At 52.2% G+C, this 26,139-nt stretch overlaps 1 protein-coding gene across 3 annotated transcripts in view; it reads right to left on the minus strand.

Moving 5' to 3' along the window:
- Tacc2 (transforming acidic coiled-coil containing protein 2) overlaps positions 1-26,139 on the minus strand; it is a 114,946-nt gene that overhangs the window by 85,544 nt on the left and 3,263 nt on the right. For all 3 annotated transcript variants that reach the window (XM_048338095.1, XM_048338096.1, XM_048338094.1), the window contains exon 2: positions 25,347-25,448. In XM_048338095.1, coding sequence (XP_048194052.1) covers positions 25,347-25,448 — 102 coding nt within the window. The remainder of the gene's footprint in view (positions 1-25,346; positions 25,449-26,139) is intronic.

The raw sequence follows: 26,139 nt of genomic DNA on the forward strand, positions 1-26,139 counted from the left end.
CATCATACCACTGGCTCTGGGACTTCTTTGTCTTACTTCTCAGGGTTCCAGTTATATTTCAGAGGGCTAGGGACAAAGGAGAGTTTCTCCCACAACTCTTCTTAGGGCCAACTGTCAAAGGCTATAAATGGATTCTGAATACTACAAGTGGGTGCAGAGTGGCTGAAATATTTTTCAGAGGCAGGGGAGGGGGGAGAGCCATCAATCAGATATTTCTACCACCAGCTGCTGCCACCAGCTGCTAGGCCAGCCCACTGTACACCAGGAAGGCAGCAAAGGGTGGATTTCCCACTGGAATGTCGGGGGGAAGCTTGTATCAACAAGGGCGGCGTGGGGCCCGGAATCACAGCTGCGGAGGCCGAGGTGACGGTGCTCTGCCTCAAACCATAAGACACTCCAGATCCAGTCTAGAAGGCGAACTGGACAGCCAGGTGCTGGTGCCTCACGCCTGTGATCCTAGCTACTCAGGAAGCCAGCCCCAGTAGGAAAGTCTGAGACTCTTCACTCCCCTTAACCCCCCAAAAGCTGGAAGTGGAGCTGTGGTTCAAGTGATGAGTGCGAGCCTGGAGCAAACAAAAACCAAAAAGCTCATGGACGGCACCCAGGCACTGAGTTCAAGCCCCAAGACTGACACTGAAGAAATTAACACTAACTAAAATGCCAACACAGTTCTACAGAGGACCTGTGTCCAGGGAAAATCCTGCAGGCACCAGCAGGATTCATACAACACCATGCGCTCAGGGCCGACAGGCCAATCGAGAGCAGTCTCAGTCTCAAGCCAGGACTGTGATAGGTGCTATTTTGGGGTGCTGGGTCACTCAACGAGCCCAGAAACAAGGTGACCTAGAGCTCACAGACTATTCCCATGGTTCTGGGGGCTGAGAAGTCCAAGATTAAGCGTGGAGCAGTCCCAATGGTGATGGGGACAGCCAGACATCCATGGCAGTGGAGAGGCAGAGTATAGGATCTAGCATACAAATGGCTACGGGGGATACCTGCAGGGGAGGGGACCACAGGGGAGTGGAAGGACTCAGGGTGTTGCAAAGGAGGGGGGCTTTGTGATACTCACTGAGGATGGAAGACGGGAGTGCAGGTAGCAAGCAGACAACGTGGCTTTTGAGCATCTAAGGGGCTGGGAAGCCACATGATTAACTGGAGGCTTCATACATACAACCTGAGCTTTCTCATGTTATTACTTACGTGTGTGTGTGTGTGTGTGTGTGTGTGCGTGTGTATCTGCCAGTCCTAGGGCTTAAACTTAGAGCCTGGGTGCTGTTCTAGAGCTTTTCCACTCAAGGCTGGCATTCTACCACTTAGGCCAAATTTCTACTTCTAGCTTTTTAATGGCTAATTGGAGATAAGTGTCACAGAGACTTCCCTGTCTCCTTCCTCAACTCCTGAGTAGCTAGGATTACAGGTATGAGCAACCTTTCCCCAATTTACTTGTTTTTAATGAGGGCTAAGCAATATTATTTACTTAAAGGGAGTCAGATGCCAGGCACTAGTGGTTCATACTCTTGCTTATTAGCTTTTACACCCATAGCCAGTGCTCTACCACTTGAGCCATGTCTCCAGCCCAGATAATTTTATCCTTCTGGTTAGCTGGAGACAGTGTTTCAGCTTGCCCCAACTGGCTTTGGACCTTGATCCTTATCTCAGCCTCTTGAGTAGCTAATAGGCATGAGTCACCAACACCCAGCCAGATTATGGCTTGTTTTTGGGGTGTTGTTGTTTTCCTGGCATCCGGTGGGGCAGGAACAGGGCGGTGCTGGGTAAGTAGCAAGACTCCTAAAACCAGAGACATCAGTTCTCCTAGGAGCAGAGAGGGCCCTCGGGACCACGATGACATGAGCGCCTTGAGCAAGATCTGGGCCTACAGGGTCCACTGTCAATGGTAATATCTTAATATGGATGGACAATGTAACAAGATTTGTTATTGCAATTACAGTGAAAGCACAGATCACAGCAGTCGTAAGAAAGCGAACACCGCTGAACACATGGCTTTTCCAGGCCTGTGTGAAGAGCTGGCCCCTCCTTCCCTTGGGCCAGAGTGAAGAAAGAGTCAGGATCTGGACACGGAGCCAAGGGCACGGGGGCCAGGAAATCCCACACAAGATCTGAGCTGGCTGGGGTAGAAGACAGGAAGGCAGCTCCCCCAGGACTCTGGGGGAAAACAGCCCGGGACAGCTCCTGGAGCCAGGGTGGGAGAATGGAGACATATTTTCCACTCCCAGAGATACCAGAAAACCCAGCAAGTTAAAGGTTGAGCATTTAGTTAGAAGAAGGAGGAGGAGGAGGAGGAGGAGGAGGAGGAGGAGGAGGAGGAGGAGGAGGAGGAGGAGGAGGAGGAAAAGAAGAAGAAGAGGAAGAATTCCTTTTCTGAACACAAATATAGTGGGGCCGGGACTGCCTACTAGGAAGCTTGAGGCCCCAAGTACAAACCCCAGTAAAAGGAAGCAAAGGGGAGAGAGGGAAGGGAAAGTGCAAAGGGGGGAGGGAGAGATGGAGGGAGGGTGGGAAGATGGAACAGGGGGGGGTGGGAGTCAGTATTCTGGTTTGTACAGTATCTTAGAGCTTTGGGTGGCTCCTGAGCACGCCAGCAGGGAAGGCGGACGAGTTACTTTACAGAGCAGGGGACGTGGTTCGGAACTGAAGTGACCTGGCGAGGTCCGCACTCGCTTCTGTGCCCTCGTGTGGGAGCCACGTGGCCTCCCGGGATCTTCCCCACGGGAAAGCACGCGCCACAGTGCCAGGCCCTGCCCAGAGCAAAGCCTCCCGGGCGGGATGGGGGAAATCTCCAGGGGGACAGGCGGCAGCAGCAGAGGACTTGGGGCCCCCGGCAGGAAGGGAGCCTTCCCCCCTCCCCAGGAGAGATCCTCACGCACGGTCCACACCAGGCCTCGTGCGGGCCGTGGTCAGCAACGAGAGCAAGGCCTCAGCATGCGGGAATTCAATCATCGTCATCATTATTCTGCACTGGTACTGGGGCTTGAACTCGGAGCCTCACACTCCTGCTTGGCTTTCCCACTCGAGGCGAGTGTCCTACACCTCTACTGACTGCATTTGCCGGTTAATGGGAGATGAGAATCGCTCCGATTGGTCTGCCCAGGCTGCCTGGCTCAGCCCTCCCGGTAAGGTACTGAGAGGGGGCACCAGCTAGGACCTCTGGGAGGTCATTACACACAGGCGTCAAGAGTAGATTGGTCTATTCATATAATTCATAGGTGCATGGGTAATCTTGAGAATGATCTGACGTAAGAGCCAGTCCATCTACATGTCTCACTCCCTATCTTGATTTACAATATAACCTATGTTGCTTAGGACCCTGCCAGCAAGCCCATCATGAAACGCAACCCCTTGTCCATAGACAAGAACCATGGTAAGTACCAGGAAATGGGTACTTGCAAGACAAGGCGGGGGAGGGAAGAGGGGTAGAACAAATGAAGGGGGAAATGCAGTTAAAAATTCATTTTATAGGGCTGGGGATATAGCCTAGTGGCAAGAGTGCCTGCCTCGGATACATGAGGCCCTAGGTTCGATTCCCCAGCACCACATATACAGAAAAAATGGCCAGAAGCGGCACTGTGGCTCAAGAGGCAGAGTGCTAGCCTTGAGTGGGAAGAAGCCAGGGACAGTGCTCAGGCCCTGAGTCCAAGGCCCAGGACTGGCCAAAAAAAAAAAAAAAATTCATTTTATAAGCCAGGTGCTGGTGGCTCACACCTATAATCTCAGGAGGCTGAGATCTGAGGATTGTGGTTCAAAGCCAGCCTGGATGGGAAAATCCATGAGACTCTTATTTCCAAGTAACCAACAGAAAACAAAAAAAATGGTGCTGTGGCTCAAAGTGGTAGAGCGCTAGTCTTGAGCAAAAGACCTCAGAGACAGTACCCAGACCCTGAGTTCAAGCCCCTGGTGCAGGAAAGAAAGAAAGAAAGAAAGAAAGAAAGAGAGAAAGAAAGAAAGAAAGAGAAAGAGAGAAAGAAAGAAAGAAAGAAAGAGAGAGAGAAAGAAAGAAAGGAAGAAAGAAAGAAAGAAAGAAAGAAAGAAAGAAAGAAAAGGAGGGAGAGAGGAAGAAAGAGAGAAAGAGAGGGGGAAGGAAGTAGAGAGAAAAAGAAGGAAACAGAGAGAGAATGGGAGGGAGGAAAGGAATGGAAAATAAAAAGAAAGGAACAGGAAGGAAGGAAGAAAATAGGGTGGCTCACAGCAAGCCTGAAGCCTGGGGTTTAAACTCCAGCACTGCCCATTGCCACCACCACCAGCAAAAAAAAAAAAAAAAAAGATGAAGCAAGAAGCCCTTCTAGGTGTCGCATGGGGTCACGGGGTCAGGTAGGGACAATGCAGCTGTCCCTAATCAAAGCAGCACAAGAATGCTGCCTGCCAAGTGGACCGGCCCTGTAGGTAGAATCCCAGTCAAGTGTGCCTGCATTTCTCTAAAACATCCAATCGCAGGTGCATCCCCCACCCCCACCCCCATTCAAGCGGGGGCGTCCTTGGGCTTAGCTGGGTGGAGACAGCAAAGGCAGTTCACAGTACAGCAGGACTGGACACAGGACCAAGCTTGGGCCCCCCCGCCCCTCCCCCCAGCTCCATCCTGTCACTCAAAGCTCCAGGCACGTTCACTGAATGAACTCTAATCTGTAAGCCTTGGTTTCTGGAGACAGAGGCAAATTTCATTGCTTGAAAAGTTGTTAAAAGAAACTGAACGCAAATAAAATGCAAAACTCATCCCAACAAAAGTAGAATGGTAATTGCCAGCTGCTGGGGGAGGAAAAGAGAAGGAACTGCTGAGTAGCAGACACCAAGTTTCAGACTGACAAGATAAAATAAAGCCTGGGGACATTTCACAACAAGGTGAATACACTTACCACTACTGGCCTGTGCACTTAAAATAGCTCACAGGGCAAAGCTCATTCACGATTCGGTTCATCATAATTTAAAAATATAAGTAAGTCAGGCATGGTAGTCCATGCCTGTAATCACGAAACTGGGGAGGCAGAAGCAGGAAGATGGCAAGTTTGGGGCTAGTCTAGGCTGACTGTAAGACCCTATCTCAAGCTACCATCAGTCCCAACAACTGCAAGAAACACAGGTCAAGCTCACGATCTTTCTCACATGTCCTCCATAAACACTAGGTGATCCATAAATGCATGGATAGATGAAGGCGGCAATTATAGAATGATACTAATAGCTTCCGCCATGAGAAGGCAGAACCTGCTCCCTTCTAACTTTTCTAATTTTAGAACAGAGACCCAGCCACAAACAACAAGCCAAAGCCTCAACAGATGTTTCCAGTGGTTTGACAGACGCGACAACGTTTTTAAGTCCAAACACAAAAAACGAAACCTACTTCGCTAACTAGCATCTCATCCGTCACAGATTTTTCCCTGACCCCAAACCACACGAAATGATGTTCATCCATCCAACCGACAACACAAGAAGATCGAGAACCAGGCACGAAGCCCATTTCCCACAGCGCAAGACAAGAGACGGTGAATCCACCGAGCCCACAAGGAACTGCTAGAAAACTGTGGTGCCTGGCACAGTCCAGAGTGCTGAGGATGCAGAAAGAAATGAGGCAGGGACTTGGGAGCCCTCGAAGAGAAAGACCCCTCATATGGCCGTCCTGGGGGACACCGCGGGATCTGTAACTCTAACATGCACTCAAGCTGCTTTGGTGAAAAAGCCCAGGGCACCTGGGCCCCCAGAGGCCTGCAATCTCAGCTGAGGCTGAGATCTGAGGATTTCAGGAAAATCCATGACTCTTATCTCCAACCCACCACCCATAAAGCTGAAAGTAGTATCTAGGCTAAGAGTTCAAGCCTCAGGACCAGCACAAAACAAACAAGCAAAACAAGAAACACCCTGGGCTCTGCAACTGTAGTTTCGTTTCTTTTCTTTTTTGTCAGTCCTGAGGCTTGAATTCAGGACTTGGGTCCTGTCGAAGCTCTTTTTGTTCACAGGTAGCACTCTTTATACTTTGAGCCACATGGACTTTCCTGCCCGGGCTGGCTTTGAACCAGGATCCTCAGATTTCAATCTCCTGAGTAGCTAGGATTACAGGCGTGAGCCACCGGCACCCAGTTCTTTTGCTACTTTAAACTTTGGTCAGGGGACTGGGAATTTGGCCTAGTGGTAAGAGTGCTTGTCTGGTATACATGAAGCCCTAGGTTCAATTCCTCAGCACCGCATATATAGAAAAGGCCAGAGGTGGCGCTGTGGCTCAAGCAGTAGAATGCTAGCCTTGAGCAAAAAAAAAAAAGAAGTCAGGGACAGTGCTCAGGCCCAGAGTTTGAGCCCCAGGCCTGGCAAAAAATAAACCAATAAAAAAAGATGCCAGGATCAGAGAGCTTGGGGTACCCCAGCAAGAGAATTCATCACCCCTGGAGAACCAAACTGCTCCCGCAAGCAATGAGACCTGCAGAACCGGACCCAAGGCAGTGATCACTCAAACCAGAGTTTGACCAAGACAGCCGTATGATGCCTGCTTCTTGCCCACCACCTCTTGCCTTTTGTCTTTCTCTCTAACAATCCTGAATCTCATGTCAGCACCTTAGAAGACAGGAGCAGAAGGAAGTCCCTGTTTCTTCCCAAGGTAGCCACACTGAATTCAGAATTTCCTCCTGCTTTCCCGTCATTCACATCTGTGAGTAATGAGACGCTGAAGGTAATGGGTGGCAGGGCCTGGTTTGTTGGGACCCTCCTGCTCCCCAAGTCAGGCCTAGGATCCAGGTAATATCATCAGTAAGCTCTACAATGCAGATTTCCAGGCCAGGTAACTGGCTGGGAAGAATGAGCTTCATTCAAAGGTAGATGAGGTAACATCTGACTTTTTCCTGTTCTGGACACTCAGGTAACTGGACAACGGGGAAGGCTACGGGTTGAATGGAGGGCTGACCTAGCCATGAAAGGAGGAAAGAAAAGGAAGCTACTGACAATCACACGGTGATGTGACCCAACTTCAAGCCTCACTTCTCACCAGGGGAAACGCTAGGCCGTGAAACCAACTCCAGACCCTGCCCTAAAAAGCAAGAATGTGGCTCAGGAGCCTTAGATTCCAAATGGCACAGACAAGGGATGAGCTGGAATGAGACAGGTGTGTGTGTGGTCAGAACCACAAAGTGAGAGGAATTAAAGGGATGGCTGGCAATCTTAGCTACTCAGGAGGCTGAGAGCTGAGGATCGTGGAAGCCAGCCCGGGCAGGAAAGTGTATAAGACACGGATCTCCCATTAATCATACACACACAAAAAAACAACCTGGAAGAAGAGCTGTAGTTCAAGAGGTAGAACACCAGCCTTGAGCAAAAAAAAAAAAAAGCTCAGGGAGAGCACCCAGGCCCTTAGTTCAGCCTTCCTTTTTGGTGTGTCCCTCCCAGCTTTGCTATCTAAGGAGCTCAGACCTGAGAGACAAAGTCTTCATTTACACTTGTTTCTTAGGGAAAAGATAAATGAACAATTGAAAGGGAGGGCAAACCAAAACAGCCCAGCTCCTAACTCTAGGAATTAACCGGCTCTGGGACAGCGGGGCTCAGAAACTGCTTCAAAATAAGAGAACTACCTTTACCAGTAATCTTCTTGTTTGCCTTTAACGATACTAATAATACAAACAGGTTAGGAAATCTGACTCTGCAAAATAAATCTCTGAAGCTGAGACGGAGGTGTTAATACAACTGACTGTGGTGAGTATTGTTACAGTTTACCGGAGTATTTTCCTGGCAATAAACAAATCCAGTCGGGGCAGGGCTAACTCTCCAAGTGAGTCAGAGAAGGTTCAAGCAATGCTCAAGGTCACACAGCTGGTGAGGGGCAAGGCAGGGCAGGGCCTGGAAAACAAAATCTTTGTCTCTAAATTCTGACTGCTCTCTGCACCGCCCCTCCCTTTCTCGGGGGAAATAAATCTTGGGAATGTTGCTTTCTCTTAACTGGATCTGGCTAAAGGACAGGCTGCAACCCTTTTTACATACTAGACAGGGAAAGGGGAAATAGGGTAGGAGGAGGGAGGGAGGGAGGCAGGCAAGGGGGAAGGGAGAGGATGAAGGAGGTCCCCAAAACATCTCAAGGGAAACCTCTTTCCCAGCCCATCACTCCTTAGGCCCTAGAGAATTGTCTGGCTCTGCTTTCTGAGGCACTGACCTGCCTATTTCTATCTCCCTGGGTCTCTGTTTCCACGCCCCTCTCATGGCTCTCAAGTGGTTTCATAATCCTCAGGATGTTTTCTCAGGATGGGGAATTGCTGGGGCAATGATTATGGAGATCGTAAAGCAAGGAGTGTGACCTCAAGTGGAGGAGAGGCAGGAAAAGTTACCAAGACTGACTTCAAAGCCCTTGGTCACAGCAGTGGAGACCAGGGGATCCGGACACCAGACCATTCAGGGGCCAGTGGATCCAGGGGCCAGGCCATCTCCAGGGACCAGGGGATGCAGGGATCAGGCCATCTCCAGGGACCAGCGGATCCAGGGGCCAGGGAATCCAGCCCTGTGGCCTTCTCTTTCCTACATTTGCTTCTCTGGCCAGTCTTAGTCACTAACTCTGTCACCAACTCCCCAAAGCCTCTCCTGATTATCTGTGCAAATGGACGCGCATTTCCCAGCCCAGACCACAGTGAGGAGTGCTCAGCTCTGCTGGCCTCCACACACCCGGAGCAGGTGCCTGGCAAGCCCACAACCTCCCAAGTCTAACCGCGCCTCCAGTTCCAAATGCCACGGCGGAGCCCCCTAGGCAGGACAGTATGTAGGCATCGGGGTGAGGGGTAACACAACGCCTGCTTGTGCAAGACTCTTCCCCTGCACGGCACCCCTGCCTCTCACCCACTATTAGATGCCTACTATGTCCTCATACACATCCAGGGCCATTCTCCCATGATGTAACCTCCTCACAGACTGCACGCCTGCTCAGATCACACACACACACACACACACACTCCTCCTTGAAGGCAGGGGCTGTGTCTTACTGGATCCAGCCTCCGCCTACCCCCCACGTCCCCATCGCTATGGTGAGTGGGACTGTGACCACACATGTCCTCCCTCAAGGAGTGTCTGTCTCCATAGAAGCGGGAAACAAATAACAGAGATGCAAAGCGGATTATAATAAAGAAGCCAGAGTGAGACTGGAAGTATTAGGGCAGGTTCCTGGGTGCTAGGGGGGAAGCCCCTCCTTGCAGCCGACCCTGGCCCTGAGCCTCCCTGTTCCTATCTATCTGTTGCATGAAGCGATCTTGAAGTTTCCTTTGAGATAAAGCATTGTTAAGTGTCCGGGCTCTCCAGAGGGGGCCAGGGGACTCCTTCTGTCTGGGTTTCACAGCGGTAACGTTTGCCCTGCACATTTGCACCGTTTCTGGTGGCCGCACTGTGGTGTCGGCCGCTGGCCTCTTTCCTGCTCCAGCTCCCTTCAGAGAAAATGCTCTGGACAAGGCAAGGAGCCCCGTGGGACTCCACTCCCTCCCAGTCACCTGCCTGGCACAGACAGCCCCATTCTCAGGAGGCCTTCCACCGGCCCTGGGCGCAGCCAGACACCCTGGGAGGAAACCGGGGTGCATTGCCCCAACAAAACCTTCTTTGGAGTTGTTTCGGCGCTGTCAACCTAAGAGCCCTGGTGGACGAAGGCAGAGCTCTGGCAACGACAAGTGGTTCAGAATGGGCGAGAAGCGGGAGGCCACCCAGGCTGGGGCCAGAACTTTCCGCCAAAGTCGTCTCCAAACATAGAGAAAATGGCTTTGGAAATGTGGCCTGAATCGGGAATTCGGGGCACTGTGATGTGATGGCGACAGGCCGACACTTCCCCCCTGGTGTACAAACGTGTGCCAGCCAGGGGACCCTGGGCGGGGCCGGGGCCGGGCTGTGCAGGGAGGAGGCGTGGCCGCCACAGGTGCACGGGGACCCCCGGGCCCGGGCACCACGCAGACTCCTCCCCCTCGGGGAGCAATTCCCAGGGCCCCTCCGCTCCATCCACCCCTGCCCACGCGTGCCCGTCTCAGCCAGAGGGGCCCCGGAGAGATCAAGAAGACGGGGCACGGGGTCCGCAGGCACGCGGAGCGCGTGGAGCCGGAGCGCGTGGGGCCCGTGCGGGCGCGCGGGCCAGTGAGTCCCCGCGTGGAGAGGAGGCCGGCCTGCTCCCCCCACCCCACCCCGGGGGAGGTCACGTGCCGCGCCCCGCCCGGCCCCACTGACGTAACTGCTGGGGAATTTAAAAGTCCCCAACTCGGAGGAAATCCAGTGCGGCGATTCGCGGCTCCTCCACGCGGCGCGGCACGGGGACCCCCGTGAGACCCAGGGTGGGGTGGGGTGGGGTGGTTAGGGGAACCACAGACCTCGCGGCACACGCCCAGGCCGCCCCGGGGCTGGGACCCACGCCCCGCAGGGCCTGGGAGCGCGGGTGGGGACGCAGGCGTGGGCGCACGTCCCGCCGGCCCGCGGGCGCGGACCCCAGGGGGAGCCGCCCGCGCGCCCCAGCCTCCCCACCGGCGCGGCCAGCGGGCGACACCGTATTTACCCACGTTCCCACCCCGGCCCCGGGCCCCCCCCCCAACCCACCCCACCCCCCCGCGGGATAGCGGCAGGGGCTTCGCCTTTGTCCCGCAGCCACGGTCCCGGGGGTCGCCGGTCTCCCCTCCCTGCCCCCGGCGATCGCCGGGCCCCGAGCGGGTGGCAGCGGCTCACTTACCGGCCCCGGGCGGTCCGGGGGCTGCGGGGTCCTCCGCGAGCCGCCCTCCTTCAGCGACGCCCCTGCCCTGGAGTCCCGGAGTGGCTGCGTCCGCCCGGCCCGGTGCGCGGTGCGGTGCGGCGCGGGCGCTGTCTCCCCCCTCCCCCGCCTCGCGAGCCCGGGGACACAAACTTTCCAGGGGCCACGGCGTGGGGCGCGCGCGCGCGGGGGACGGCGCGGCTCCCCGCAGGGCTCCGGGAAAGTTGCCGCACAAAAGGCCCGGGACTGGGAGCGGCGGCAGCGGCAGCGGCGGGGCCGGGCCAGGCTCCTCCCCTCCGCCCGGGGCGCTCGGCCGGGCCAGCGCAGCCAGCTGCTCGCAGGGCGCCCGGCGCGCTGGCCTCCCGGGCCAAGAATGCGCGGGGCGCCGGAGGGCGGGCGGGCGGGCGGGCGGCGCCCGGGCGCACGCGGGACCGCGCGCCCTCGCTCCTGGACGACACCGACGCGCACACAGCCCCTTGCTGCTCCTGATTGCCCTGCAAACTTCTTCAGGCGCCTTGGGGCCTGGATAAATTGTTACTGTTTGTAGTGGTTCCCCCGCCCGCGTTTCCCCCCCCCCCCCCCCCCCCCGTGCGGAACAAGGAAAAGACAAAGCTACATGCAAGGACCCAGAACGCCAAGTTCTGACCTACCACTCCACACTCCACATCTCCTCCTGGGAGGATGGCCACCTGTTTCCCCAGCCCCCACTCCCCCCCACCCCCCAAAAAAGCCTCAGAATGGAGATGGTATCTGACTAGTTTCTGGAACCGAAGATTGGCATTACTTTCTTCATCTTACAGGCACTGGGCCCACAGGACCTTTGCATGACTCTGCTCTACAGTTTGCACAACTGTTGGGTGGCCTGCATTCTCTTAGACTCTTGCAAACTTGGAAATAGGCGGGGTCCGTATTCAAACTATTTGCCTCCGGAATTTCTAGGGATCATTGTGTGTTGGTGTTGCTTTGTGATCGTTTCTTTTATTGCGGTTTCTCTTTTCGGTTTTAGACCAGGAAATTAACTCCTTCACTGATACCCACTGCCCACCACTAGAGGGGCACTTACCTGCCTTGCCCTTGAAGATCACCTTTCCTCTGGGAACTTCTGTAACTAAAGGGCATGCGGCTCTGTGTGGGCGCCACACTTCCTATTTTAGGCTGAGTGTCAAAGAGAGCATTGCTATATTGTATATACTCAGAGGCCAAAGGGCAGAGACTCAACCGTGACTCAACACTTCCTTTCTTCCTTTTAAAGACACAGATGCAGCTGGGCTCTGGTAGGGGCTCACGCCTGTCATCCTAGCTACTTAGGAGGCTGAGATCTGAGGCTCAAGATTGGAGACTCTTATCTCTAATTAACCACCAAAACAAAAACAAGCTGGAAGCAGAGCAGTGGTTGACTTGGTAGGACAGAAGCTCTGAGCAAAAAAAAAAAAAAAAAAAGCTAAAGGACAGTTCCCAGGCCCTTAGTTCAAGCCCCAGCACGGGAAGGAAATATTGTAGGTTGGTGGCCTGTTGTCATATATACCCAATAACCTATGACACAAATGTGCACACTTGACCTGTACATGATTAGTCATTCAACATTTTTTTTTTTTTTGCCAGTCCTGGGGTTTAAACTCAGGGCCTTGTACTCTCATCCAGCTTCTTTGCTCAGAGCTGGTGCTTTACCAAGTCTGGCTTTTTGCTGGTTAGTTGGAGATTAGAGTGCCACAGGTTTGTCTGCCCAGGCTGGCTTTGAACTGTGACTCTGAGATCTACGCCTCCTGAGTAGCTAGGATAATAGGTGTGACACACCCATGCCTGGCTAACAAATATTTCTTGAGCACTGACAATGCAGTAGGTATTTCTGGATGTTAGAAAGACGGATCCAGAAGGAAAGGGGACCCCACGAGAATCAGGACACAGAAAGAAAGCCTGCCAGAGAACTCGCAGCCACCTACTGAAGTACCAAACAAGAGGCAAAGCTCAGGAGACCGGGCCTGTGTACTGGCCTACATGGCCTCCTTATTTCCAATTAACCACCCACAAGTCACAAGTAGGGCTGTGGCACAGGCGTAGAGTGCCAGCCCCAGGGACAGTACCTAAGCCCTGAGTTCAAACCCCCAAACTGGCACAAATACAGAGACAGAAAAGCAATGGAAGAAATTCTCTAAGAAGATGTTCTGCGGTAGTGAGAGCCCTGGGTGAGGGCTGACTTCGCAGCTGGCACGAGGGCTCCTTCCGTCCCTCCTCCCTTCATTCTTGTCGCAGTCCTGTGTGATAGGAGCGGCTGTCATCCCTCAAGACAGTGCCGGAGAGGCTTGGCACAGTGGCGTCGCAAGGCGTTCCTGTCTTCCCCGGCCCCTCAGGAAGACGCTGCCCAGAGCCGGGCCTCTCCTTCCACCAGAGCTTGGCACAAGATCCCTGTTCTCCAATCAACTCGCAGGAATTCGTTTTTCTAGAAAGGGTGCCTGCTCTGGACTTCCAAGTGAAGTCTTCGCGTTCCAAGAAAAGCTGTGCAACAGCTAGACACATTCCTGAAGCGCCGCTCGCTCGGCAGAACTTGCTTGTAGAGCCGAGAGAAATATTTGCAGGCGGGGTTCAGGCGTTCTCAACCTTCAGCCATCACCTCCGCCCATGCTACGATAAAATGTCAGCCTGGAAGCCAGAATACACACGGGGAAACACAGAGAGCTTCTCATCAGCCCCATTGACGTTCTAGGTAATGGCCGGGGGGGGGGGGGGGGGGTCCTTGAGGGCGTACCTCACACCGGCACGCCTCACTGACATCCAAGGTGCTGGACGACCATCTTCCAGGCCTAGCGCACTCAGCCCAGTCCCCCAGGCCAAAGTGCTCGTGCACTTGAACGTGGCTTAGCCTGAAACTTGAAGCATCTGGGACTAGATAGAAAACAGAGCTCTGCCTAGTTGTGCCATATTCCCTGGCAGGAAAGATAACCTTCTCCGGGAAACAGAGTGACTATCTGGGCGGCATGGGAGCGGAGGGGAGACGGTGCAGCGTCGGGTGAGCGGCAGCCATGGGCGCCGGGCCGGCGGGGCAGGTGTGAGGATGCAGACGCCGCTCCGTCCGCATGGCGGTAAGCAGTACCCAGGCGCCTCCCCTCCCGCCCCATGAATAAGCACCGCTGTGTGGTCTCCTTCCACAGAGCTGAGCCCAGAGATCCTCTTCAGTGTAGAAATGCCTGGGCAAGTAGCAGGTCTCCCACACCTACGCTGAACCCGCAGCACGCGACCCAGATGCTCTCGGAGGAATAGGAAGGTATCAGTGTAGATAGATAGATGATAGATCAGTACATACATAATACATATACATATACATTGGGAGACATATAGATATAGTACATATGTAGGGAGAGTATATATATACATATATACATGTATGTATATATATACACACACGTAGTATACACACACACACATACATATCTGGTGCCAGTTCTGGGGCTTGAACTCAGGGCCTGGGCATTGTTCCTGAACTTTTTTTGCTCAAGGCTAGAGCTCTACCCTTTGAGTCACAGCTCCCCTTCTGGCTTTTTGGGAGTTAATTGGAGATAAGAGTCTCAAGGACTTTCCTGCATGGGCTGGCTATGAACCATGATCCTCAGGTCTCAGCCTCCCGAGTAGCTGGGATGACAGCCTGAGCCAGCGGTGGTATCAGGATGACTAAAGCCACTGGAAGAATGATGGCATGGTGGCTCACAGTGCAATCCTAGCTATTCAGGAGGCTCAAACCAGGAGGACTGTGACTCCAGGCCAGCCCAATCAAATCATTTACAAGACCCCATCTCAATCACTAAAAAGCTGGGCATGGCAATATTCACCTATCATCCCAGCTATAGAAGAAGTGTAAGTAGGAGAATCAGCAACCATGTTGATCCAGGCTAAATAAATAAATGAGATTCTTGTTGAAAAATAATGAAAGGAAAATGGGTGGGGGATATAGCTCAAGTGGTAGGGACCTGCCCAGCAAGCATGAGGCCCTGAGTTCAAACTCCAGAACTGCCAAAACAAATAGCAAGCAACAAATAACAGCAACAAACAAAACTTTCAAAAAAACCCAGGAAGCCATCGGGACGCAGTGCAAACGGTGCCCCTGATCATTGCTGCTCAAATGGCGGTCGATGAACCTAGCCAGCTTCTCAAACAGCACGTGAGGAGTCACCCAGGGCCTTGTGAAAATGCAGTCCGTGCTGGTGGCTCATACCGCCCATAATCCGAGCTATTTGAGGACCGCAGTTTGAAACCAACTCCAGGCAGGAAAGCCCATGAGACTCTTATCCCCAATGAACCACCAAAAAGCCAGACGTGGAGCTGTGATGCAAAACTAGCCTGAGCAAAAAAAGCTCAGGGACAGTGCCCAGGCTCTGAGTTCGAGCCCCTAAAATAATAATAATAATAATAATAATAATAAAATTTACAAGATTTTTGTTTGCCTTTAGAGCCAGCTTTCCTATTTCTATCCTTCCTCAAGTGCAAAATGTAAAGGGAGAATCTGAAAAGCAATGCTTTCCCTCCACTGGGGACCAGAACCAAAGGCAGGAAACAGGTGGACACATGAGGCCCACAGGGAACCCGGTGGTTTCTCACAGATAGACCGGTCCCTACTGGGCTAAACCCAGAGTGAACCCTGCAGTGAGCACTCATCTCCTAAGGACTCCCGGCCCAACGGCTCGCAAAGGATTGGGAAGCAGAGGGCCGTGTCCCCCAAGATTCCTCAGTAGACTGTCCTCACAGACATGGGGCCAGGAGGAGACAGAGCTCAGGTGTCCGTGGACTCTGAGTGACAGCGTCCTTCCCCTTGGTGCGTCCACACCACATTCAATCCCCGTATCACACTGAACCTGTGAGCACCTCTCACTTCTCATGCTGCCACTCCTGCAATCCTGAAAGGGCTCCCAACACAGCCAAGGAGAGCCGGCCACACAGCACACATCACCTGACTGGCTCCCGCATGCAGCTTCCTAGATACAGCCCAAGGTCATCCAAGGTCATCCCCTTCATCCACTCCCACCTCCAGAAAACTGTCTAGGAGATCAGTTCCTACGGTTCACGTGCGGGTAATTTCCTGGGACTGGCGGGGAGTGTAAGGAGAAGTACCAGCCTTGAGACCTGAAAACGCCATTCAAGGTGAGCCCAGGTGGTCCCCAGACAGGATGTGTGGCCTTAGGGAAGTGATCTACCTGCTCTGTGCCTCGGGTCTCTCATTAGTAAAATGAAGGTAGCAAAGATCTGTCTGGCTTGGACACTTTATGCCTGTGACTCCGGTTTCAAAGGCCAGTATCCCTACCGCCCAGCCTCGAGAGCCAGCAGAGCATCTGCCTAGATTGCCTTCAGAGGGAGCCGAGAAAAGCAGTGCAGGCTAGGGGCTGCGGCCTCAAACCCAGGCGTCTGCACCTTCCCCCAAATTCTCACCATCTGCCAACTCTGGCCATAGGCGTTTAAATAGCAGCTGCGCAGGCGCCTGCCTGGAGGGGTCTCCAACTCCAGTGATGAGGCTCCAGCTTCTGGAAGGCAGGCCGGGCAGACAGCCTTGCACCCTGCCCCTTCTTGAGGAGGGCTGGGCAGCTGGTCCCGGAAGAGGTGCCCAGAGCTCGCCTCACAGCTACGCCAGCGCACGCTCCTTGCCACTAATGCTAGCTTTCAGACCTTCGCAGCCGCACTTGGCCCGCGCCTCACCCAAGAGAATGCATTCCCTATCAATGCCAGACCGCCTGACCTTGCATCCAATACAACATTGCCATGCAGCGGCCTCCTCCATGTGGCGGGGGGAGGGGGGAGGCTGCAGCCAGGGGCCGGGAGGGCACCGGAGGGCACCACATCAGCCCAGGCACATTCCAAAGAATCCAGAACACTCAGGCGCGCGTGGGCTTCAGCAAGTTCCAGTTAGCCCTGGGGTAAAAACACACGCAGACCCGCCTTAATAATGGTATTATCATCACTCAACTCATGGTGATGACAAAGCATAATACTAATTATCAAAACATCACCTTGGTAGCCCCGTGTTTCCTGCTGGTCCCCACAGAGTCTTTGATCATAAGCTTTTGTTTCTGCTAAGCTTTTTCTACATAATATTTTTCAATAATCTCTGGGAGAGTCACCCTAGCGCTGCACACATTCTTTAGTGGAGGAAGCGGAAGCTTCTCGGGTGTAAAGAAGTCGCTTGAGGCTGAGGAGCCTAATTGCAGAGCCAGAAGTGGCTCAGTATCTGCCTGACCTCGTTTTCTAGGACAGGAACCTCCAAACTCACTTGATAGCTAGGTGTGTTTAATTATTCAGCAGACACTTTCAGAGTCGAGTCGTGCCACGTGTCAGGTGCTGGGTAAGCAAGAGCCTTGTAAGTCTAACATTCCCTAAGAGAGAAGAGCAGCCTGCCGTCTAGCCTAAGGCCCCAGACCATTTTATCTACATGTAGATATATGGACCAGTAATGTATCCAAGCAACATGCCTGGACCAAGAACTTAGGACCTTCCATCCCATGTCTTGGTCCTACACTGGAGGGCAGCGAGGCCAGGCAGGTAGACGGCGTGCAGTCCCCGGGAGGAGCTTCAGACGAGGCAGGCCTGAGCATCAGCCTGCAGAGGAGCCCGCGGAGCACAGGCCCCGCTCACCCACGGCACATCAGCCTGACAGCTGGCCAGCTCCTTCTCCCAAGATCCTTCCCAGTGGAGGAGCCTGCTCCCAGCATGCCCCAGGCGCTTCTTTCGTTGTTTCCCTCCTGGGAGACACGGTGGCTTCTGCTTCTCCTCTCCCAACCTGGGTGCACTCTTGCTGGAGTGACCACTGTGGGATTAAGCCCATGACCTTGTCCATGCCCATGACCTTGTCCGCAGATCCCCGAGGAGCCGATGGTTCCTGCTCTGTGGCAGTCCTAGTTCACAGTGCACCAGCTCTGTGTACCCTGTGCCCCGTTTCACCGTGCCTGTTCTCCCAGGAGACATCATCAGTCCCCTCCCCTCCCCCATCACACAGACTCCCAGGCCTGGTGCAATTCTGTGCCAGCCAACCTCATTCCAAAAATGGAGATGGGGTTGGAAGCCCAGCTCCAGCCTGCCCACCTCCTCTGGCTCTCCCCACTCACCATGGTAGAGGTAGAGCCTCACCGTCCTGAGAACTCGGCTGACTCAAAGCTCCACACACCAGGTCCTCTCTGGCCCACTCTGCCCACCCTTGTCCTCCACTGAGATCTCATCCTCAACTCCCTTCTTGCTGGCCTTGCAAAATTAAAGAGTGTTAGGAATATCACTCATCAGACCTGTTCCAGCACCTTCTCTACAGAGGAACTTCTCATTCCACATCTGACCTGGCAGCCTCCTGAAATAGTTCACATCGGACAACCTCACAGGCATAGAGAAAGAAGAGAAGAGCTGGGCAGAGTGAGCCTGGTATTGTAGCTATTCATGAGGCTGAGATGTAAAGATCATGGTTCAAAACCAGCCCAGGCAGAAAAGTCTGTGAGACTCCTATTTCTAATTAACCAACAATAAGCCAGAAGTAGAGGGTGTGGCTCATGTGACAAAGCACCAGCCTTGAGTGAGAAAGCTAAAAGACAATGCCTAGGTCCTAAGTTCAACCCCAGTATCAGCACCAGAAAAAGAAATAAGGAAGAGGACAAGAAAGTCGAGGCTGAGATGCTGTAAGTTGCATTAAGCCCATTCCTCACCTTTTCACTTTGGAGGTCAACTACGAATCAACACTGTGATCCATTCTGGCCCCAACACAGGCCCGTGAGGGCTGCCCAGGTAGGGAGGCCTCCTCCTGTGTGCTGCTGGTGGTAGCCAGCTGACTAGACTGTCCAGCACCTCCTTACCACACTGCCAGCTCAGAGACAGGGAGTGCTCACCCTGGGCATGAGTTCAGCAGGTAGAGCGGAGCAGTTGGCAGGTGCCAGGCATCTCTACGCTCCACATGGGAGCAGAACCCTGGCTGGCCTGTGGTTCTGAGCACGCCTGCCAGGAGCCCACCCCGACTCCATCCATACCCGGAGCCGCAACCACATGGAGCTGGGATGTGACTCAGGGGTAGAGGGCTTGCCTGGAACATTCAAGGCCAGCATCACAAAACAGAACCCAAAAGAGTAACAACAACAGGCACAACTACCTGGCTTTCCCATGTGCAGAAGTAAGGAGGGGTCAAATGCTCATGGAGCTTCTTGCATATCTGAGAGACTTCCAGGCTTCCTGAACAACCTTGGGGACTTGGGGAGCCACTCTGGCTCTGACAGTCAAGATTAACCTCTCTCTATCCCTCCACCCACCCTGTGTCTTTTGCCAGTATTGGGGTTTGAACTCAGGACCTTGCTTGGCTTGCTTGCTCAGCCGGCCTGCTACCCTTTGAGACACCTGTAATACAGCGTAATCTCTTAAGCAGTTATGAAGAAACTGTTCTTCCCCCTGGTTGTCAGGGCACCGGCTTCCAGCCATGTGACTAGTTCCGTTTCAGCTCCAACTTGTGGCAGATGGTACTGTTACAGAGAACAACCTCTCCCAGACTCCACCCCGCAGACGGGTTGATGGCCAGAGCTCTGAGCACAGACATGGGGGCTGATGAGTTTTCCAGAAGAGAGGCTCCAGAAGGGAAGTTCTAGTCCTGACTTACTAGCTCCCCAACCACACCCACCTGTTGGGGCCTCCATTTTTTACCTGCAAAGGAGGACAAGAACAGTACCTACCAGGGAGCCCAAAATGAAATTTAAGCAAGATGCTGAATTTGAAAGCACCAAGGCCCCAAGGAAGGGTAAGAAAGTGAACTTACAGAGAACAGTTGTCACAAAGTCATTTTAGGGTGGCTCTTTTTATTTTGTCTGTACCACACACCACAGATAATACCACAGGCCATATTACAATTGAGTAAACATATTCAGAAAGGGACTCCTTGCCCGGCCCGCCCCCCTTCCAGGTCACAGAGGTCAAACCAAGCTGGAATTTGAGCTCTGCTGCTGTCTAGGTCTGTGCCTATCCCCCCCTGCACTCTCCATGTCTTGAAGCAGAGGTGGGTGGCTGGCATGGCTGCGGTAAGAACCAGAGTCCCGGCTCCCACTGGGTGGCTCCCTAGTCCCTCCCCCCACTCAGAGCCTGTTTCCTCTTCCCTAAGGTAGCGGCGGGGGAGGGGAGGAAGACACAGGCCTGCTCCAAGAGTCCTTGGAACTCTAGCTGGATAGAATGTAAACTATCTATGTCCCAAACACTGCTGCTGGATCAAACAAGCCCAGGTCCATGTCTGAGCTGTCACTTCCCCCGGCGACAGTAATGACAGGCTTCGGGAAAAGGAGGCAAGCTATCCTGGACATATTCAATTTGGAAAATGACCACTTTGCCCTGGTGGCCAGGTGCAGTGGGGGCATACAGTGGGGGCGTGCCACAGGCAGGCAGAGGGGCCGTGGAGGCAGGAGAGCTACAAGTCCAGGCGCTGGCTATCCGGCACCAGCCCCTGCACACAGACAAGGCTGCTCTGACCTCTGAGGACAGCAGCACCTTTCATACGCGGGCTTTGCAAAGAGACCTGGCATTTCTCCAAATGACAGAGTCACGACTCACAATATTGGTTTTCCTTATGAAGGACAAAAGCTCCAAACTTACAGGCTACCTATGAAAGCGCCCTTTGAATTTTATGTAGGATGGCTCACCGTGAACCTACCTCTGATGCAGACTTAGTTTCTGACGAGTGTCTGAACCTGTGACCTTGTTCCACGCATGACATCACTGTGGGCCCTGTGGGGTGAGTGGAACTCCATTGGACAGAAAGCAACCGGAACCAGGAGAGGTGGAATGGCAGACAAGACTCCTTCCACTTCCTGTGGGCCCTCATTCCTGCAGGCCCCCATTCTTAGCTTGTGCCAACAATACACAGAACTTGTCCTGGAGGTTTGGGAAGACATTTCAGTTGTCTCCTAACCGCAGCCTTACTCAGGGAGGTGTTTTTCATTTCCCCACTGTACAGAGAAGGAAACTGAGGGCTGAAGGGTTAGGCATCTCAAACCTGGAAAGCTCCAGAGAGCTGAGATCTGCTGTTCTGGCTCCACAAACTAAGAGAATCTCATTGGAATAATTTCCCCTTCTTTTCCTTAATTTATCCAGTTGTTGTCATCTTCTAACCTTATCCTTAACTTGAAAACATGGTGTCATCACTGGTAATTTTAGAAGGGAATGAAAAGAGAAGGAAGAAACAGAGAGCCAGTGGGGAGGTGGCGTGGGAGGGGGGAGAGGAGCTCGGCTAGTGTGGCTTTCAGGTCCCGCCAGAGTTTCCTTGGAAAGGCGCCAGCTGTCTTTCTTTGTTCATCCCTCAACTTTTCAACTCCACTGCCCTTCATGGTTTAGCCTGGGACTATATAAAGTTCCTAAGCATCTGGGGACAATGTAATTCTCTTAAAATACGTTAATAATTGAACATGATACTTTGTTAACCGTTTCCCCAAGTGAAAACGAAGACCTCCCCCTTTAAATGAATATTCAGCAAACGTAAGCATGGTAGGCCATATCCAAGATCCATCCTGGACTACCTACCTAAACAGGCATACAAAGCAATCCAAGCATCAAATTCTAGATTTCCCCCCCCGCCCCCCCGTCTGGATCACGGTGTACATAATGAGATCAAGGCAAGCACTTTCAATGAGAAACAAGGCTGTGTCGGGGTCCCCGTCCCCTCTATGGGAAAGATTTCTGTGCATGATACACAGAAATGCGCAAGAGGCGCTTGTCAGCCAGCACCTGCTCAGATCAGCTGTGTGATCATGGCTGGAGGGAAGTAAAGCCACAAGCCACTCATGGCAAATCACCATCAGTTGAAAGGCATACGTTAGGAAAGAAAGCAGTAAACATAGTTAGAGGTATGAGACTGGATTAGCAAGCTATTCTAAGACAGCAGAAACAAAAACACTTCTTAGATGTGGAATCTGGTAGATGTTATCAGGTTGAGCACAGGATGTTCAAGACTCCGTGGGAGCAGGTCGCCTGACGGTCTCAAGATAGTAGAGGCCTTGCACTGGATTGACTTTGCTTCCTCTGTGGAAGTTTAAAACATCATTTTGATTGCGAATACAATACAGTAGCACATTCAAAGAAAGATACACAAAGTATCACAGTAAAATACAATCTCAACAGTTTTGTAACTTGTGGCAGATCACAGTAGGAAAAGTGTGAAAGTATTCTCTCAGCCATCAAGTTATTTTCGCAGGAAAAAAAAAAAAAATGAGTTCAGAAGAAGGAAAGTAACCACATTGAAACTTCAAGCTCAGGAGCCCAGACTGGATCCCCAAAACAATCTGCACATCAGAGAGGGACATGAATTGGTTCCTCAGTTCACTGCTCCTCAAAAAGCTACCACAAAACCCATGGGGCCTGACGCCCACCAAGCACTGAGACACACACCAGTGAGGCACTTGTATTAGCGATCATATTTAACTGTGGTGACAGATGATGAGTCAAATACACTTGCTTTCATCCCCACTCTACAGGTGAAGAAACAGGCTATGTAGGTAACGAATAAGGACCCAGGGTGGGGTGAGAATTCAAACCACTGGCCTTGAGCTTCTTCTCACTCCAGGTCCTGGCAGTGAGCATGAGTCTGGTCACCAGCCTCCCTCAAATGGAGGAGGACTTGACCTTCCCCCAAAAAACACCTGCTCCAGCACACACTCAAGCCTTTCTCTCAGACCTGCTCAGGGCCACACACAAAAATCCTCTGTGGTGATTGGGATCACCAGGAAGAAGTTCTGTCTCCTCCTCAATGGGAAGAAATACTCCTAACCAATTTTATGAAGCCAGTGGGCACAGCTAATTAGGCAGAGGGACAGAGACCTGGGAAGGTGTGGCCTTCTGATCTATAGTGGAAGCCCCAGTGCTCTACACCTGGGGATCCAAGATGGCAGCCAGTGGCCACATGGGCTAACGTGTAAGAGGAATGGGACCCATCCCAGTTACGTTCAGCTGTGAGTATAACACACATGCCAGATTTCAAAGACTTAACTTGAATACATATGAAGATTACAGAACCTTAGTATTATAATATTATAAACCTCAGTATTATGCCTTTAAAACCTATTATACCTATTAAGCCTTAATATTATAAACCTTTACCAATTTCATGATGACATACATGATAATATTTTTTATCCAGGAAATAATTCTCCAAGTGAATTGTTTCTGTTTCTGTTTTGCTTTCGAATGTGGCCATTAGGAAATTTAAGGTAACTGTGGGGCCTGTGCTGCATTTCTATTGGGCTGTGGCGTCCTCCTTTCTGAGGACTTCCGTTGCTCTCTAAGCCCAAGGTGGAATTCCAGGGGCTGTTGGTTCATATGCTGTCTTCCCTGTCATCTTCCTCCAGGAAGAGGAGCCAAAGGTCATCCACCAAGCAGACCAGAGTGGAGGCTCTAACCAAAACTCTTTCCAGAAACACTCAGCTAATGGGGGGGGGGATGGGGTGGAAGGCCTTCCCCCGCCCCACCCCCAAGCATAGAGAAGGCTGACCTCTCCAGCCCTGTTCCTGGGTTCTACAGGCACATAATCTACGCAGAATGCCAGTCCTGTGGGTAAAGGCCACATACACAGTTTTCAAATTGGGGGCTCCACCTTAAAAATACAGGAAAAGAAATAAACGAATCAGAGCCAATGGCTCACATCTATAATCCTAGCTACTCAGGAGACTGAGATCTAAGGGTCAACGTTTAAAAGCCAGCCTGGGCAAACACCAAGAGACTCTTATCTCCAATGAATCACCCAAAAGCCGGAAGATGAGCTAAAGCTCAAGTGGCAGAGCACCAGCCTTGTGAAAAAGAAAAAAAAAAAAAAAAAAAGCTAAGAGCCAGCAGCATCCAGGCCCTGATTTCAAACCTCAGTTTTGGCAAACACCCCCCCATCCCTCCCCTCCCAAAACCAACTCACTAAAACATTTTAATCCAATAGACCCAAGATATTATTGTTTGACATATAAGCATTATAAAATGACTAATGGTATAATTTCATATTCTTTTCTTCCACACAATTTCCAGAATGTCTCTGTCGTGTATTTTATACATAATGTTCACATATCCCCCCCCCTACGGCTACAGGGTGTTGTGTTGTTCTAGAACAAAGGGGACAGAAACAAGGCAGAACCTGTGACTCTGAGGCTATCAGTCCTGTGATAGGTCACATGACGTTGGCCACCAACTCTACATGTCTGTAAAAATTTTAGATGGAGGTGGGGAACAACCCTGTATACATGTAAACTGAAAAATATTTGTGGATGAAATTATATACTAATCTTAAGTAACAGTCACCATTAGGTGATATAATTGTGGATTTTCCTCTCTTTATGCTTTACCATACTTTTCAAACATGTAGCATAAGTTACAATACCTAATGCAAATTCAGAAAATAGAATTCTAAACTTCAATGTGATTAAAACAATGAGCCATGACCTATTTCTGGGTGTAGCCCTGAGCTCCCACAGAAGGTGATCAAACACCTCCAGATGGTGTTGTTTTTTTTTGTTTGTTTGTTTTTTTAAGTTTATGGTATGGTTGTGTGGAGATGGGAAAGATCGCCCTAGCTCCACAAAGATTCTTCCAAGGCCTTAAAAGGGAATGCAAACGATACAGGCCAGTCAGGGCAAGAAGACATGGCTCACTAAGTCAGTCTAGAACAGGCATCAAATGCAGATTAGCTCATACTGGCCGGGCAGCACAGGCTGAGCCGTGCGGGCCGGGCGTCCTGACAGACTGACTCTGTTGTGGGGCTAGCTGAGGAGGCAGCTGGGAGGTGGGCGGGGGAGGGGGGGTGTTCAGACTTGTAAAACAGGTGACCGTGCATTCTTTCCGCATGTGCAAAATATGAATCAAATCATTTACAAACGCCAAACGCCTGCAGCTGCCGAGAGGAGACACAGGTACTAATTTAGAGTCTGACCTACCCTACTTCTGCGCGTGCTCAAGCGCACACACACACACACACACACACACACACGCCCCACTGCAATAGCCAAAACTCTGGGGATGCTGCAAAGCTTATTCACAGTGCTCCTGTCTGCAAGGTCTGCTTTTCCCTTGATGGATGAAACTTCAACTTCTTCAAGACCACACATGGCCTTGCCCTGAGGCATGAGTAGGCCAGCCCCTGCATGAGGGTCATCCACCCTCATCTCAAGATCCCAGTGGTGCAAGGCAGCTGGTGCAAGGTGGGCTGGGCCTGTGTCAGAGATTATACCAGTACAAACCCATCTGTCTCCAAAGTTGCAGAGGTGGAGTGCCTGCGATTGCTGGGGGTGGGGGGGGGGGTGGGGGGCTAGGGAGGTGGTTAGGGTTGCAGAGCTGCTTTTGAGAGGGACGAACACGTTCTCAAACTGATGGCAGCCATGGTCGCACAACGCGAAGTGCTCTAAAGGCCGCTGGACTGTACGGTGTTTGTTTGTTTGTTGAGGGTTGGTGATAGGACCCAAGTGGTGAGCATGCTAACCACATCCTCAAGTCTGAACTGAACCCTGCAAATGAGTGCACATGTGGGATGTCATTCCTATCTCAATGACGGTGTTTGGTTAAGGTAGTAAAGTTTAAGTAAGCACCTCAGTCCTTTTTACAACAACGGCACTTTGGCTCGCCGTGGCCCTACTTCCAAGGCTACCCTCCTTTGTGAAACATCCAGTGCGTCTGCCTCTGAGGAAGGTGACAAGATTTCCAAAGTTAGGTAAAGGTCACTGACCTTGCTGGTCCTCCTACGCCTCTGGCCTCATCGGAAGGGACTCTCGGAACGTCCTTCTCAGGAGTCAGAGGGAAGGTGGCTGGGACGGACCCGGGGTTCTTCCTGAGACAACGAAAACCAAAACAGTGAACAGGGCAGCACGAATGGGTGACAGGGCCATCTCTCTGCACGTCCTACTAGAGAATCATGTTGCCCAGTGGAGGGTACAGGTGACTATTATACGAAAAGCTTTAGAAGGGCTAAATGAGCTCCACGCAGCTAATGCCTTGGAGCTGCCCCGAATCACTTCAGGGCCCTCTGCCTAAACAAATCCAGGTTCAAAAGCAGCTGGACCTACAGCCCACAAAGCTTACCATCCACTTCAACCTATCATCCCATCAAGCACAGCCAGCGGGGAAGCACTCTCCGATTGCCCCGGAAGTTAAAGTTAAGTGAATTCAAGAATACAAAGGGAGCCGGGCATTATGACACACACCTAAAACCCTAGCCCAAGGCAGGAGAATCTCAAACTCAACTGCAGCCTGAGCTACCTAAGGAAACTCCATCTCACACAAAGAAGCAGACGTGCGCGCACACACACACACACACACACACACACACACACACACAGCTTCCACACCTCCAACCATTTCTTCTCACGTTCTTCAGAGTCTCGTCACACCCAAAGACGTTACGTGGACGCATTTAAGCTAAGAGGCGTGGAAAACTTAGCTTTCTGAAAACCACCTGGCTACGGGATTGGCTTTTAAAAAGTCAGCACGGGCATCACCCCGGAGGCTAACCCCACGGGAAA

This window comes from Perognathus longimembris, chromosome 2 (assembly GCF_023159225.1).
Source record: "Perognathus longimembris pacificus isolate PPM17 chromosome 2, ASM2315922v1, whole genome shotgun sequence".
NCBI lineage: Eukaryota > Metazoa > Chordata > Mammalia > Rodentia > Heteromyidae > Perognathus > Perognathus longimembris.